Source organism: Scyliorhinus torazame, chromosome 3 (assembly GCF_047496885.1).
Source record: "Scyliorhinus torazame isolate Kashiwa2021f chromosome 3, sScyTor2.1, whole genome shotgun sequence".
Lineage (NCBI taxonomy): Eukaryota > Metazoa > Chordata > Chondrichthyes > Carcharhiniformes > Scyliorhinidae > Scyliorhinus > Scyliorhinus torazame.
In genome coordinates, this window is record NC_092709.1 from 206,284,289 (window position 1) to 206,301,635 (window position 17,347).

Consider the following 17,347-nt stretch of genomic DNA (forward strand, 5'->3'; position numbering starts at 1 on the left):
GAAAGTCGCACCCCCCTCGCTATTCGCCAACCTCACTCCCGACTGTAAGCCCGTCGCCACCAGGAGCCGGCGCTACAGTGCCCAAGATATGGCTTTTATCAAGTCAGAGGTCCAGCGTTTACTGGGAGAGGGGGTCATCGAGGCTAGCAACAGCCCTTGGAGAGCGCAAGTGGTGGTAGTCCGGTCCGGGGAGAAGAAACGGATGGTCGTGGATTATAGCCAGACCATAAACCGATTCACGCAGCTTGATGCGTACCCCCTTCCTCGCATCGCGGAAATGGTAAATCGGATCGCCCAATACCGAGTCTTTTCCACGGTCGACCTCAAATCTGCCTACCACCAGCTCCCCATCCGACCAAAAGACCGCCTTTATACTGCCTTCGAAGCAGCCGGCCGGCTCTTCCACTTCCTCAGGGTCCCCTTTGGTGTCACAAATGGGGTCTCCGTCTTTCAAAGGGCGATGGACCAAATGGTGGACCAGTACGGTTTGCGGGCTACATACCCGTACTTGGACAATGTCACCATCTGCGGCCATGATCAGCAGGACCATGACGCTAACCTCAAAAAGTTCCTCCAGACCGCCCGAGCCCTTAACCTGACCTGTAACGAGGGCAAATGCGTTTTCCACACCACCCGGCTGGCCATCCTCGGCTATGTCGTGGAAGACGGGGTCCTAGGTCCCGACCCCGACCACATGCGCCCCCTTAAGGAACTCCCCCGCAGCCTCAAGGCCCTCAAACGGTGCTTGGGGCTTTTCTCCTATTACGCCCAGTGGGTCCCCAAGTATGTGGACAAAGCTCGCCCACTCCTAAAGACCACCACTTTTCCCCTCTCGGCTGAGGCTCAATTGGCCTTCAACAGCATCAAGGCCGACATCATCAAGGCCGCCATGCACGCGGTGGACGAAACCATCCCTTTCCAGGTAGAGAGCGATGCATCAGACATCGCCCTGGCTGCTACCCTCAATCAGGAAGGCAGGCCAGTAGCGTTCTTCTCCCGAACCCTCACCGCCTCCGAGATTCGACACTCTGCAGTCGAAAAGGAGGCACAAGCCATTGTGGAGGCTGTGCGGTGCTGGAGACACTACCTCGCCGGTAGGAGGTTTACCCTCGTCACCGACCAACGGTCGGTCGCCTATATGTTCGATAACACGCAACGGGGCAAAATAAAAAACGATAAAATTTTGAGGTGGAGGATCGAACTCTCCACCTACTCGTACGATATCAAGTACCGTCCAGGGGAGCTCAACGAGCCCCCAGATGCCCTGTCCCGCGGCACATGCGCCAACGCGCAGGAGGACCGCCTGCAAGCCATCCACAATGACCTCTGCCACCCGGGGGTTACCCGGCTCGTCCATTTCATCAAGTCCCGCAACCTACCTTACTCAACCAAGGAGGTCAAGGCCATGGTCAGGGCCTGCCAGGTCTGTGCGGAGTGCAAACCGCACTTCTATCGGCCAGACAAGGTTCGGCTCATGAAGGCCTCGGGCCCCTTTGAGCGACTGAGCGTGGACTTCAAGGGGCCCCTCCCGTCCACCAACCGTTATGCCTATTTCCTCACCGTGATCGATGAGTTCTCCCGTTTCCCATTCGCCATTCCCTGCACCGACATGACCTCAGCCACGGTGATTAAGGCACTGCACAGCATCTTCACCCTGTTCGGTTTCCCTGCTTATATCCACAGCGACCGGGGTACATCGTTCATGAGCGATGAACTGCGTCAGTATCTGCTCAGCAAAGGCATCGCCTCGAGCAGAACGACCAGCTATAACCCACGGGGAAACGGGCAGGTGGAGAGGGAGAACGCGACCGTGTGGAAGGCTGTCCTTCTGGCCCTGCGGTCGAGAAATCTCCCAACCACCCGCTGGCAGGTGGTCCTACCCGATGCCCTACACTCCATTAGGTCACTCCTCTGCACGGCCACAAATGAGACCCCTCATGAGCGATTGTTTCTCTTCCCCAGGAAGTCTACCTCCGGGGTCTCGCTTCCACCTTGGCTGACGGCTCCGGGACCTGTTCTTCTCCGGAGGCACGCGAGGAGCCATAAAACAGACCCCCTAGTTGAAAAGGTCCGACTGCTCCACGCCAACCCCGTTACGCCTACGTGGAGTACTCCGACGGCAGGCAAGATACGGTTTCCCTCCGGGATCTGGCGCCCGCTGGATCCTCCACCACAGACGCCCCTTCCCGCGCCGCTCCCCTGCAGGACCTGTCACCCCCTACAACACACCCCCTTCCGGCCCTACCACCCGTTGGTGAGCTCCTACCGTGCGCCCCCCCTTGCGCCCCCCCCTTTACACACCCCGCCGGCGCCGGCTCCGCTACCCCCGGCCCTGCCTAGTTCCTCTGCCCCGACCCGGACCGAAGCTCCGACCGCTGTGCTCCCGGATGTGCCCTCAACCGGGACGTCCGTGCCCGCCGCACCACCGCCCGAACTGAGGAGATCGAGGAGGACGATCCGGCCGCCGAGACGGATGGACCTATGATGGCACTTCACCCCCGCCGCCTCCTTTTTTAAACAGGGGGTGAATGTGATGAACGGTTACTGCCTTATCATCATGTAAGGTGATGTCCCCTTTAAGACCAGGCTTGGAACCCTGGGGACTCCGCCTCTGGCTCCGCCCATCTGGGAGCCATACATAAAGGCCTGCCTCATGGTCTGTATAGCAGTCAGCTCTCGTCCAAATCTGTAGCATAGTTATTAGCCTAATAAAGCCTTCTTTACAGTTTAATCTCGAAGCATCATTATTGAGGGCACCTCAATCATAATGTGTTTTTTTCTTTCCTTGATTTATCCTTTTTAATAACAAAAAAGGCCTGGTTTTAGTCGGTTTATTTTACTCAAATACAATTTGGCTACAGTTACCTCACTCCACAGACGTAACTCCTGTTCTGCTGGAAACCTATGTGGTGATGCAGGAACACCTGTGAAATAAATTAGACATTAGACTGTGTCCACCAACATATCGGAAATTTAACCTACCTTAAGCTAGAAAATAGCTTGCAAATGCTAAAACAAAAATCTATAACTTGTTTACAACTAGTTTTCCACGCTTATTTTTGAAGGATAGAGGGATAATGTTGACTTTGTGTGATAGTGTAAAACAGGCAACAGCAAATCTCATCAATAGAAATAAAAGTCAGGAGAGATGCAGAAGGGTTGCTGATTCGCTCTCACCCTATTTACATGTCACACAAAATCAAAATTACCCCAGTACTTATTCTGCATCTTGCTATTGTTTATCGATAATTTCAAAAACAACATCTTGCATTTCTAGAGTTTTGAAAGTAGTAAAACATCGCAAAACACTTTGTAGGTATATAAACAAATAGAAATTGATAGAGTCAAAGAAAAGACATTAGGACACTTGGCAAAGAGCTTAATTGAAGAGTTAAGAGGTAGAGAGACAAATATGGTTTCTGGAAATTTCCTTTTGCTGTTGGTGCAATTTATTCTCTGGAGAACTCTATCAAATTAAAACAAACATTTTGTATGTCATGACTGAAAATTGTTACCCACAGGACGTAAACTCTGGATAAGTGACCATTCATAAAATAGATCACAATTTAATTTTCTGTATGCTTATCATGATGACTGTATTTACCAATATATTAATTTGTTCTGTTTCGTGAACAGAGAATGAACTGTTTTAAATTTTGAATTCAAAATTCTGTATTTATCAAGCATTGTGATTCATTTTTCAATGAAGATACTCTGATTTTTCTATTCGAGATTGATAATTCACATCTATTCTTGCTTGCCAAATGGGGCTTGATTACCAATAGTGCAATATTAGTTTCAAGAAATAGGTGAGTTCGACGAATCTGAACCATCAGACTGTTTTTTGCATTTAAACAAGGATAACTTTGGGTTTGCTTTTCTGGAAATAATCATCTAGAAACATTGAGAGTATTGGATATTGTGACCACATCTCTCAGTGTGAGAACTTTTGTCTCTTATTACCAGAATATTATAATGTGCTTGTAGCGAAAAATAGTCTGGCCACAAAGTAATTTATGTCGTACTGAAAACACTGAGTTCAAAATTGTCACTAATGCATGTTTGCTTCCGAGTCTTTTGACTCAGTATATTCTCCATACTATAGCCACCCTTTATAAGGTATTGCCTCTCCTCTAACCTAAAGTATTTTGTTGCTACATGGTGCTCCACCTAACCACCTCATGCGAAGTGACAGATTAAATTCAGAATTTCTTCATATTGAAATCTAGTGTAAGGGTTACCTGATTTTCTTTTCCTGGTTATCTGTCTGGTAACAATTTGTCACAAAATATGAATTACAAAAATGGTCTTATTTTGTCATTTAAGATCAAAACCAAGCATCAGATTTTAGTTAGGATAAATATATGAAATATAATTCATTCTCCAAACATTTAGTAACCAAGGTTTCACACAGATGAAAAAAATAATCTTTCACTGGAACTAAGTGAAAAATTGTTCCTCTCCAAAACATTTGGTATATCTAACAAATTAGTTTAATAAAGCGTATTGTACTTAAGTTCCTTTAATTGCAATCATAACCAAGATTTTTTTAATGATATTTGATATTGTAAAAATATATCAGTCATTTTTCAAACAAGATAAAATTAAAAGACCTCTTTGCTGTGCACTAAATAATTATATAATGAATTAATAATTGCATTATCATTTATTAACCAATAGTATCAAATATCTATTATTGGCTTCCTAGTAATCATCAAGAACCGTTTTAGGTCTTGAGATATTGTAGTAAATAATTAAGCTTGCCTTTCACCTTCAATTTCAATTGATGCAGCAAAATAACAAAGAACAAAGAAAATTACAGCACAGGAACAGGCCCTTCGGCTCTCCCTGATATTATTGTCTGATATTCAATCCGCCGAACCACCAAGAATCTCCTCAGTACTGCTCCACCACACTGTTGTATTGTCATAGAATGTGCAGTACAATTGGGGTTTTCAATGCAGTTCTGACAAAGTTGAATTGGCTGAATGGATGTAGTTCAGAGAAAATTTCAACATTATTTTACTTCTTTCATATATGTGTTTCATGCTTTAGTTAAGACACGTTACTTTTAAAAAGTACCCCATTCATTGTTTTAAATGGTAACTATTTCTCTCAGCCCAATAATGTTTTTGCAACTGTTTAGTTCATGTGACATTACCTACGTTATTCTTTCCCAAAGAGAAAAAAATGAAATGAAAATTGCTTATTGTCACAAGTAGGCTTCAAATGAAGTTACTGTGAAAAACCCGAGTCGCCACATTCCGGCGCCTGTTCGGGGAGATGATCCACTAAATAGGTCTTAATTATGATATCTCTTTAAAAGCTCATTTGTTACACTACTACTGAATATTTGGACATATATTAAATCTAAACGTTTTCTTTGCAATTGACTTTATGCTTCAAATTGAATTTTGTCTGATATTCAATTCAATTTAATTAAAGAATAAATTCATTTGAAACATACGCACTTTAATAGCACAACAATAAAAGCACAGGTGTAAAAATAACAGCTTGTCTCTATTTGTTGCCATTTAAAACAGAAGAAAATATTCATTTCCATTTTGTTTGAGAGTTATCACAGATCACTAATAATATCAATGATCAAATAGAACTGGAAAATATAATTAATATTTATGTACAATAGTTGGGTGGCACGGTGGCACAGTGGTTAGCACTGCTGCCTCACAGTGCCAAGGAACCCGGGTTGAATTCCAAGTGACTGTCTGTGTGGGGTTTGCACATTCTCCCTGTGTCAGCGTGGGTTTCCTCTGGGTGCTCTGGTTTCCTTCCACAGTCCAAAGATGTGAAGTTTAGGTGGATTGGCCATTCTAAATTGTCACTTAGCGTCCAAAGATTAGATGAGGTTATAGGGCATGGGAGTGGGCTTCGGTAGGGTACACTTTCAGAGGGTCAGTATAGACTCGATGGGCTGAACTACCTCCTTCTGCCCTGCAGGGGTTCTATGGAACTGCAGTTCTCTTTTTCCACTGTAATTGGTTATTTATTTATATTTTTACTTTAGCCTTGACAATGTTTACATTAAATCAGCAATATATTAAAACATTTTGTATACTTCTAAAAGCACTTTAACTCAATAATGCCAATATTTAAATGTTACCGTACCATGCAGAAGTAGTCAATTTGCTTCTGTACATCAAAACTCACACCAGTATTTAAATATTATCCCAGTGGATTCATTAGACTCTAAGCACAGGAGCAGAGGGAAATAACTATTAATGCCTTAATAAACAAATTTTGGTTTCCTAATTTTAAACAAAGCTCAGTTCATTTTTTAAAAACATGCTTATTGTCTCAACCCGCATACTCCTCAGGAGATACAGCCTTAAGAATGGCTATTTACAATCCCCCCCCCCCCCCCGCCCCTTTTTTTGTTAATAATAAAACAGGACTTTAATCTTTGAAAGATTTGAATCAATGGATTTGGATAAAGTGAATATTTTTTTCTTCTGTGAAGCAAACATGGAAGCTGCAATGTCTCTATCCTCAGATTACAGATTGGTCTTTTGCTGCAATAACCAACCTCATTCATTTCCCAAGCGCTAATTTCATCCAGACTCTATGGAAGGAGAAAGCCCATCTTACTATGGCATTTGTCACAGGTGAGTAATTGGGATACCATAAAGAAATGCCACTGCTTCTCCAGTATACTTTCAAATCTAAGAACTGTAAGTGAAGCTGCAATGTTCTCTCTATGATGACCACATGATTAGTAAGATAATTTAGTATTTGAGCTCTAATATTTACCAAACGAATACTAATTTCTACTGCTTGAACGGTTAAGCATCAGAACACAAATTTTCTTTTTTGTTTAGCTGTACTAGCTGTACTTTTTCACTTGGAAAACGCTCCATTTAACAGCCCAGACACTCCAGCCTAACAGATGCCTTGCCAACAGACCAGTGGCTCTTGGAAAGTCTCTGAATCGGGTTGATAAAAAGGTTTCCCCTTGATTTCCAGTATTAACTCTTTAATCCAAATCTTGAAAACTAGCTCAAATTTTAACTACGCAATGCATTCCCCCCTTTTTCCCCCCGATCAATTGTCTACTCTGCAGAGACCCCAGAGAGTACAGTCAGCTTGCACTGTATTGAACAATATCACACCATTTATGTCCAGAAGTGATATTCGCATCATCAAATCAAAAGTTTCTGACAAAACTTACCATGGGAAGGAGACACCGGAGATTAAGGATTATAGCCATGCTTCAAATACTTCACCGAAAGATGAGGAAAAACGATTTTAAAAAAAGAAACCACACAGAAAATGACGGGAAGATTTTTTTTTAAACCACGATGAAAATAAATGTAGTGGAACTCGAGTTTAAAATGAATTGAAGAAACATTTGAATGAGGGGAGGGGGTGAGAAAGGCAATGCTGACACAAATGTAACGAAAAGCAACAAAGGAGGACGCGGGGAGATTGAAAGCAACATTCGTACCTTGTGAGAAGCAACACCGGGACAGCAGTAATAGTGTGAGTGCGAGGATGCAGTGAGGGTGCTTCATGGTGATGGTGTTCGGCGCTCTTTCTCCTCCTCGATACTGACACAGGTTGGGGCTCAGCATGGTTGGTCCACACGGTCTCAGCTCGGATACTTGTGGATGTTCACCGCTGTGTGTCTGCACTCTTAAACCACCCCTTAGATCCCGCACGTCAGCAACGACAGGATCAAACGTCATGTGTCCTGTCCCCGGGACAGGGTGAGACAGACCATGTGCTGTCAGCTCCCACTCAAAACAACATCTTCAGTCAGCCCACCTTTTATAATTTCCAGTCCAAAGCAAAAACTATAGCCCTTTGCCCCAAGCGTTCAATCGCTAGGGATACAGTAGATGAGTTAATCCTGGAGGTAGGGGAGGTTTCATCTCATTCAAAATCCATCCAACTTGCACAGAATTAAAACCTGACTTGTTGAAATTCTGCTCCAGTTGCTAAAATGTGTAGTCCTGATGGCTAGCTTTCTGCTCATTCCTTCACACCTCGTGATCTAGCGCTTTCCTTTTCACTTGCTGGTAAGAACCTCCCATTTTCAATTTCAAAGAGGAATATGACTTGGAAAAGAATACACGAGGTGGTTTCTGGTTGCCTTCCTTATGTGCCCTCAAAGTAAGCACAAGTCCTCTTTTTGAAGGATCACCCCAGCTTCCTTCAACGTCCCAGCTCTTCTGCCATCAGCACCAAATATTTCCTGGTTCTGCGTTGACCGTGGCTCCTATAAGACCATAAGACATAGGAATAGAAGTAGGCCACTCAGCCCATCGCATTTGCTCCGCCATTTAATGAGATCATGGCTGATCTGACATAATCCTCAACTGCACTCTCCTGCCTTATGCCCAAAACCCTTGATTCCCTCACTGTTTAAATATCTGTCCATCTCAGCCTTGAACATACTTAATGACCCAGACTCCACAGCTCTCTGCGGCAAGCAATTCCACAGATTCTTGCTTGCCATTTAAAGACAAGACCTGCTCCCATGCTCACATGTCTGTCCTTGGCCTGCTGCAATAATCCAGTGGAGCTCAACACAAACTGGAGGAACGACATCTCATCTTCCGGTTAGGCACACTACAGCCTTCCGGTCTCAACATCGAATTCAACAACTTCAGTGATTAGCTCAACCCCACCCCTTTGTTTTCATACCATTTCATTTTAACTGTCTTTTACCATTTATTTCTTTCTTGTCTGGTGTTGTAAGACGTCTTACTAAGAAAATCCCACCAGACCCGGGATCAACCTTGTGTACCTTCTCTGAACTGCTTCCAATGCCAGTATATCTTTCCTTCGATAAGGGGACCAAAGCTGTTCACAGTATTCCCAGGTGTGGTCTAACTCAGTGTTTCTCAAACTTTTTTCATGGGACCCACTTTTGGCAACCAGACAAATTTTGTGAACCACACTGGCTGACTTTCACGACCCTCACCTCCGACCTTCGCGACCTACATAATAATAAGAATCTTTTATTGTCACAAGTAGGCATACATTAACACTGCAATGGAGTTACTGTGAAAATCCCCTAGTCACCACACTCTGGCGCCTGTTCGGATACACAGAGGGAGAATTCAGAATGTCCAAATTACCAAACAACACATCTTTCGGGACTTGTGGGAGGAAACCGGAGCACCCGGAGGAAAGCCACGCAGACACAGGGAGAACGTGCAGAGGCCGATCTTCACGGCCCACACCAGCCGACCTTCACAACCCACAATGCTACTCAACATGGTGAATACAATGCCCTCAATTGCTACCTTTATTGCCATTTAAACACCAAGAAAAAAAAACATTTTAGCTTTCAATCCACTGTAACTACGAATGGTACAAAGGAATATTTTCTCTACAGAGATGTTCTTTGAGAGAGAGAGATAGCTTGATACTGTTTTAAAGACATGATCCGACTCATGTCAGATCCATGCAGAATCTTTGGCTGTATATCTTCAGAAGCTCTTTCTCAGCTTGTGTCAGCTCCCCTTTGTTCTCAAACAAGTATATACTGCTTTAAAGACTGTTAATCTCTTTACTGAAAACAACTTCATCCAGAACTGCACTGACCTCCGTTTCCCTCAAAATGCCTGATATCATAGCTCCACACAATAATGACCTCATCGTACCAAACTGAAATCTAATTAACTCCACAGGGAATCCCCTTAATCAAAACAAAATTGCATTAGCCCAAACTTTTTACAATGGTTTAATTGTACCACTGGTGCCCAACCTTTCAAACTAGGATTTCTTGTAAAACATGATTGCAGCAGTCATACACATTCTAACTCAGGCTTTAAACTCTTAATGCACCAAATACCTGTAATACAATGCATCTGAAATCCAACATTAACCACATAGCATCAGAACTACATGCAGACACTTTCTGTACCAGATGCCATTTTGGTAAGGGCATTACTCAGGTGTTATGAACGTGCAAATCATTCAGTGTGTAAAGCTAATTTGACACCAGCAGTGCCATTTGTTCCAGCTAACAGCCTCTCTTAAACACGCACAGTTGGGCATGTTGAATGTTTTAGGAAGGACACAGTAGCAGCACTATTTACAGGGAACATGAACAATTTTCAGTTAGTTTTTGATTAATTTCTACTGATTGCTAGTGAGTTTGTACAGTGCTGTGGTTGTTCTACTGCTGTTCAGAGTTACTGAAGTTTACAGTACATGATGTTGCACGTGGTGAAGGCTTTGGTGCTGATCTCAGGGGTTCTGCTGACACTTCTTGCTCCTAATCATGGGTGCAGTAGGACGAGATTTGTCCAGTCCCATGGAGGTGGGTTTAATTGTATGAACAGAAGAAATCTTGCAGATTAGGATATTGGGTCTGTGGATGATCTTGCCTGAGACAGGTGAACAACTGAAGTGGTGACACCTTGTTGTTAGCAATTAGAAATTAATTAGCAATTAGTAGTCTAAGGAGTGGAAGAGGAAGGACTCTGCTAGGATCCTCCTGGCAAGGGGCAGCTTCTTACTGTGCTGAGCCCTGTAGTTCATTGGAGGCAGTCTCCCAGTGTCAATGGTTAATAGCTATTATGCTGATTGGAGAGTGCAACATCGGTGATGTCGGATCACGTGTAACTGGAACCGAAGGGAAGAAGTTTCTAATGAAGTCCTGCTAAAGTCTATCTCTGTAAATAGCCATTAAACGTTCACTAGTTTGAAGCAGGATAGTTTCCAACACCATTCTACCAGAGCTTGGCTGTGATAATAAAACATGGTGACATGCGTCTGCGAACCATTTACTAAAGATCCCAGTTGACACTAACAAAGGCAGGGAAAGTGCAAACCATCGACCCAGCAGAGCACACTTAAGAAACTGCTGCAACAACAACTGGAGCAACTAATCCCTGCCAGAGTTATTGAGAAAGCCTTGCCCCCTTCCCGAGCCCCATGGCCTCAGCGATCAAGCTGCATAATGGAGAAACTGGCGTCGCTGATTCAGTTGATACTGGACTGCCTCTGGACTCACTCAGAAACCAAATAAGGATCAATGTTCTTCTTTATGCAATCGGCAGCCATGCTGATGACATTTAAAGAAGACGGGGACTGATGAATAAATGGCTAAACACAAAGAGTTCATCAAGGCCTTTGATTTCTTCTTTAGCCAAGGGGCAATATTATAATAGACCAGGCAAAATTCAACCGGTGCAGCCAGGAACCTAAATGGATTCTTTTATTCAACAAGCTGTATCGCGACTTCCGGTGGCACCCTCGAGGAAGCAGGTCGCAGGTCGGATTGCTCCCGCCCGCGATGGGCAAACGGACCTTTTAAACGGACTTTTGCGGGACCTGGCTGTGGTGTGCATCAATGTAAATGCATGTAGGCTAGCTAGACACTAGAGGGAGCACCAGAAACATCACACACAGACTCAACCAATAGATCAGTTAGATAGGACACGACCAATGGACATTCACGATACACACAGAGGTGACACCACCACAGGAGGGCATTACACCAACCCATATATAAAGGACACCACACACATGATCTGCCTCTTTCCAATGGAGACCGTCAGTAAGTAGAGACACAGGGTTGATTCAATATTACACCCACCACTTGGATTGCAGCAACTGGTTAGTCAGTCTGGGTAGCTAGTGTAAATAGTTTAATAAACGTGTTGAAGTTATCTCCACGTCTGAACCTTCCTTTGTCAAGTGCACCACAAGGAAGCCGCTTATGTTACACCTACAACATAACAAATCATGGTACCAGGACTGAACTGTTTCAATCCATATAGCCATACCTCAGCGTACAGTGACAACCAGCAACGATACCCAGGCAAGATGTTCGAGATCCGGGTTCCGCAGCAGCTCCAGTGCCACGGCGATCTCCACGAAAACTGGTATTCCAGCAAATGTTTGAAATCTTCCTGGTAGCAGCCGAACTAGAAGACGTGGCCGATGCTGAAAAAACAGAGCTTCTCCTCACCATCGCCGGTGCCAGAGCAGAATAAATCTTTTAAAAATTCAAGTTCTCCAAGGGGCAAAACAGGAGCGACTTCCAGGCAGTCCTGGACAAATTCGGCAAATACTGTGAGGAAAACACACTCCAACCAACAAGAAAAGGTAAGAGAACCGCCAGTACTCACCACGAGGCCGAGATCCCGAAGCAGAGAACAATTGTGATTGGCGGCCATCTTTCTAAAGGGACTGCACTTGCACAGTTACGCGAGAAGCGCACAGAACGGGAAGGTCCATTTTCACATGCGCGAGACGCCCATTTAAAGGGGAAATGTCCCAAACCAAAGAAAAAATCTTTTAAAGCTGTAAAACAACCTTCCTTCACCTGGAATGACAGCACAATGCCTCAAATTGAACCAGGGAATGAAATTAACCTCCGGAGAACCCTGCAACAAGCAGTTACCTACGCCCAAACCGATGATTCCGACCTTGAATACTTCGAAACCGACATTTACATTTTCTCTGGACCTCGCAAGCTCAATGCCAGCTCTGAAGCAAACAGTGATGATATGGTCCTAGAAGACAACGACACAGACAAACCTTTCACCTTGGGAGGCTACCCCAGTACCAAATCCGAACCGCAACTAGGCGTGTTGCACATTGGCGACCCCCGTATTGAATCCGTCGAAGACGCGGATTCGTTCTTCGGATTTGAAGATCTTCAGCCCAGCATATACGACATCCCGACTCGCGAGTGCAGGATTATGCTGCAGCCTGACACCAAGAGACAGAGAGCGGTACAAGCCCACAGAGAACGGCCTGCTGCCACACAGAGCGTGGTCCATGCACCGCTCAGGGTTCCTGACTCTACACAAGAAGACACGCAAGACTCCACACCGCAGTCCTTGCATGAACTAGAAGTGACTTCAGTGTCACAAGCCTCCACAGCGAGCTCATGGACAGACTCCACAATTGCAGAAACACAAGACTCCAGAGCACAGTCCTTGCAAACACAAGACGTGACTCCAGTGTCACAAGCCTCCGCAGCGAGCTCGTGGACAACCTCCACAATAGAAGCAACGCAAGACTCCGACGCGCAGTCCTTGCAGGAACAAGACCATGAGGGTCTAGCAACCTCCTCTGACCAACTAGCGGCAGACGATGCAAGTCTGCTATGCTCAAGTAAACAGCAAGAAGACTATGACAGTCTACCACGCTCCAGTGCACAGCAGGACGACCATGACGGTCGATCATGCTACAGTGAAGAACAAAGCGACGATGACAGTCCAAGCCCAAATGCAGGACAACAGCAAAACAATGACAGTCCACCCACATTGTTTGCACCACCAGATGAAGACTCTGACAATTTACCCAACCCAAGTGAACAACAATCAGCTACTGAGGCGCTACCCACGGTATGTGAGACGAGTGATGACAGCATCCCACTTCCCATGCAAGATGTGCCGAGTGACAGACCTCAGCTAGTGTGTACAGAGACACGCGACGATCACTGTGAGACCACTGGTGACTCCGGTGACACCATGATACTTCCACCGTCATTCGCTCCAACCTCTCCACAAGTCAATGCATTCCTGCATGTTCCGACTCCAGACGTGCAGCTTCAAGAAATCTCAGCTGACTCCAGTGAACCTGCTAAGACTCCGGACGGGGAGCATCAACAAACCAACACTGACTCAGTTGAAACAGACCAGACTCCAGATGGGGAGCAACCAAATGCCGACTCTGATTCACGTAAGCCAGACTTTACTCCAGATAGGGAGTGCCGCAACCTCAGTGATGGCACACTCAGGGTGACAGCAGATGCCACAACGACAGGAGATGGATCACTTAACAATTACACTGGGTCAGTAATAACAAGCCGCGGCTACAGTCCAAGAGGAATACACCAATATTCACCACAGCTATATCCACACATTTTTTCCACACCAGCAGTGCAGCCAATGAAAGCTCAAGCTGGACAAACCCAGTATTCAGGCATGCAGCAGCCAGCAGCCTATGCAGCATATTCTCAAACAGGCCAGCACTATGGATTTCCCACTTATGGAATCAAGACCGAAGGAGGACTACCGCAAGCGCAATCTGCACTACAGCCTTAGTTACAGCCCAGGATTTGCTGCATCCCAGTATGGCCAGACAGCATATTCCTATCAGATGCAAGGTTCTAGTTTCACACCATCACCAGGTATTTGTGCGAGCAGCAATTCTGTTTCCAATTCGACAAGCTTCAACGGTTCTCAGCAGGACCACCCTTCCTGCACAGCATATGGCCAGAACCAGTATGTACAGTCTTATCCAACTTCAACATATGGCACATCCATGACCTTGAATGATACTGTTGATGGTACCTCTTCAACGTTAACATGTTATCAGCTACAAGATGCCATCCGACAGCACCATCACAAACATTGAAAAAGAAAGGGACTCCAAATCAGACAGCGAAGTGATTTGATCACTTCTTGGTTCCTGTGGCACAGGGACGTTGATGGCGTTCATGACCAAGAGAGACATTTGACCATGATGATTGATGGTTTTTGGACTCACACAAATGATTTGGACTTATTGTTTAATCACTGTTCCCATGACTTGTATATACCTTACCTTATCTACCTGTTCTTTGTTCAATTTTCCCAAAGTGTACAGAAAATAGGTAACATATAAAAAAGGGGGGGATGTGGTGATGTGCATCAATGTAAATGCATGTAGGCTAGCTAGACACTAGAGGGAGCACCAGAAACATCACACACACACTCAACCAATAGACCAGTTAGATAGGACACGACCAATGGACATTGATGATACACACAGGTGACACCACCACAGGAGGGCATTACACCAACCCACATATAAAGGACACCACACACATGATCTGCCTCTTTCCAGTGGAGACAGTCAGTGAGTAGAGACACAGAGTTGATTCAATATTACACCCACCACATGGATTGCAGCAACTGGTTAGTCAGTCTGGGTAGCTATAGTAGGATTAGCAGTAGTGTCGAACCCGAGTAATAGAAGTGTAAATAGTTTAATGAACGTGTTGAAGTTATCGCCACATCTGAACCTTCCTTTGTCAAGTGCACCACAAGGAAGCCGCTTATGTTACACCTACAACATAACAAATCACTGGCGACCTGGTTAGGTTGAGGGGACGATAGGGAAGAGGCTCCCCCCCCAGGGTATGAGCAGCTGGACCAGAAGTGGTTGAGTGGAGCGGCAGGGCTCGAAGCTGGAGCAGCGGGGACCCCAGGCCAGGCGGTGAAACATGGCGAACAGCAGGGACCAGGGAGCGGAGGCTCACTGGCCAAGGGAGCAGCAGATGGAGTTTTTTAAGAACTGCTTCGCCGAATTGAAGAGGGATACGTTGGACCCGATGAGGGAGGTAATGGACCGAATGGTCGAGGCGCAGGCGGTCCAGGAGAAGGCGCTCAGGGAGGTCGAGGTGAAGCTCTCCAGCCAGGCGGACACGGTAACGGAGCTGGAGCACGAGGTGGAGGATCTGAAAGCCTGCCAGAGGAGGATGCAGGAGCAGCTTGAAGACCTGGGGAACAGAGCCAGGAGGCAGCATTTGAGGATCGTTGGCCTCCCCGAGGGCTGCGAGGGGTCGGATGTGGGTGCATACGTGAAAGGTATGCTCAAGGCGCTGATGGGGCCGGAGGCTTTCCCCCGGCCCCTGGAGTTGGATGGGGCGCATAGAGCCCCTGCAAGGAAGCCCAGGACGGGCGACCGACCGAGGGCCTTGGTGGTCCGCTTTCACCGGCTTGCTGACAGGGATCGTGTGCTGCGATGGGCCAAGGTGGAGAGGAGCAGCAGATGGGAGAATTGTGAGGTCCACATTTACCAGGACTTGGGAACGGAGCTGGCCAAGAGGCGTGCACGATTCAGCAAGTCAAAGGCAGCCCTCTACAAAAAGGTGAGGTTTGGAATGCTGTATCCTGTGAAGCTTTGGGTTACGTTTGAGGACATCCATTACTACTTCGAGACACCAGAACAGGTTTGGACTTTTATTAAAGAAAAGAAGCTGGACTTGAACTAATGGGCACTTAGTTTTCCAAGTGCTGTACAGTGGCGGCGGTCTGTTAACCTAACTTGCTCTGACTAGGTGTGGACTTTTAATAAAAGAAGAAGCTGGACTTGAACTAAAGGACTCTGGACTCTCAGAGCTTTTCTGTGGCGGCGGTTTGTTAAATTATCCTGTACTGTAATGTTTTATCCAAGATTGTTTTCAGACGGGACAGAGAGCGGGGGCTGGAGGGCTCATTGTGTAGGATGTTTTTGGGGGATAGCATCGAGGGGGGGGGGGGGGGGGGGGGTAAGAGAAGGGGGCCCTGCACTTGGTACATTTTGGCAGGAGATCCGGGCCTCGGAGAGGGGGTTGGGCTAGGGTCTGGTTAAGGGACTTGAAAGGGCAGGATGAGATACAATCAGGTTAATGGGTCCTTGGTGTGTGGGGGGAGGGCCCTAGCGCTCGGGTGGGAGACAGACAGGCGCCAAGGGCAGGGGTCAGCGTAGCTAGCGTAGGTCAGGGGGCCCCGGGGAGAGTAGGAGGAGGGGCGGGCTAGGACCAAGCGCAGGGCTGACCTGGCAGGTAAGGCCTCGGGGGGGTAGGGGAGGTTGAGGGGGGTCAGACGGGAAGGAGAGCAGAGAAGACTTAAGTGGGCAAGGGGGGGGGGGTCGGTGTCTAGGGATCCCCGGGGGAGAAGGTCGCTTGCAGACTTTCAGGGAACAGCGCAGGAAACCGACAGCAGCGGCACCCGAGGGAGGGGGGGGGGGTTTGGAGCCACATTAGTTTCGTTGAACACGTGGGGCAGGGCAAAAAGAGCTGACAGGGGAAGTGCCTTATTAACATGTTTATTCTTTCCCACTGTTTGTTTTCACTATGTTAAGGCTCTTTGCACAGGGCCTGTTTTCTCTCTGGAAATGTTACACATTTGTTTTAAATAGAAAATTTCAAAAAAACCAAAAGAAAAAGCAAGCTGCATCGCTTAGCAGATAACTGTGAATTTGGGACATTGAGAGAGGAGCTCATGATAGACCATGTATGGTGGGAGTGGTCGATGAAAGTCGATTGTTGGACTCCTTACAGTCCAGGGAAGATATCACTTTGTCCAAAGCAGTAGTTCGCCAGGCAGGCTGAACCTTGAAAGCAAAACGGGCTTTTCATCAAGAGTGAAAAGGAGCCTTCCTGAGGGCAGACAACTGATTTTGTCCACTTCGTGACGCTATGAATGCGTCTTCCAGAAAGTAGAGCCAGTGTGAAGATGGTGCAGTTGATGCCATTGTTCCAGGTTCAGATTGTGGCAGGAAAAACCTCATTAGTGCAAAGCCGACCCAGCCACTAATGCCGAGTGCCAACCGTGCCTCAAGAGAAGGCTTTTTAAAATAATACGCCACTCCAGCAGGAAACGTCCAT

At 46.3% G+C, this 17,347-nt stretch overlaps 1 protein-coding gene across 5 annotated transcripts in view; it reads right to left on the bottom strand.

Moving 5' to 3' along the window:
* Positions 1-7,905, bottom strand: part of nmu (neuromedin U) — a 116,013-nt gene extending 108,108 nt beyond the window's left edge. For 2 of the 5 annotated variants that reach the window (XM_072496789.1, XM_072496787.1), the window contains exons 1-2: positions 7,463-7,899; positions 2,866-2,924 (exon numbers count right to left, since the gene is read on the bottom strand). In XM_072496789.1, the coding sequence (XP_072352890.1) occupies positions 2,866-2,924; positions 7,463-7,703 (300 nt within the window). In that variant the 5' untranslated portion in view covers positions 7,704-7,899. Of the gene's footprint in view, positions 1-2,865; positions 2,925-7,462 lie in introns of all 5 variants that reach the window. The other 3 variants (XM_072496785.1, XM_072496788.1, XM_072496784.1) reach the window with 3 other exon arrangements.
* Between the last annotated feature and the right edge of the window lie 9,442 nt (positions 7,906-17,347).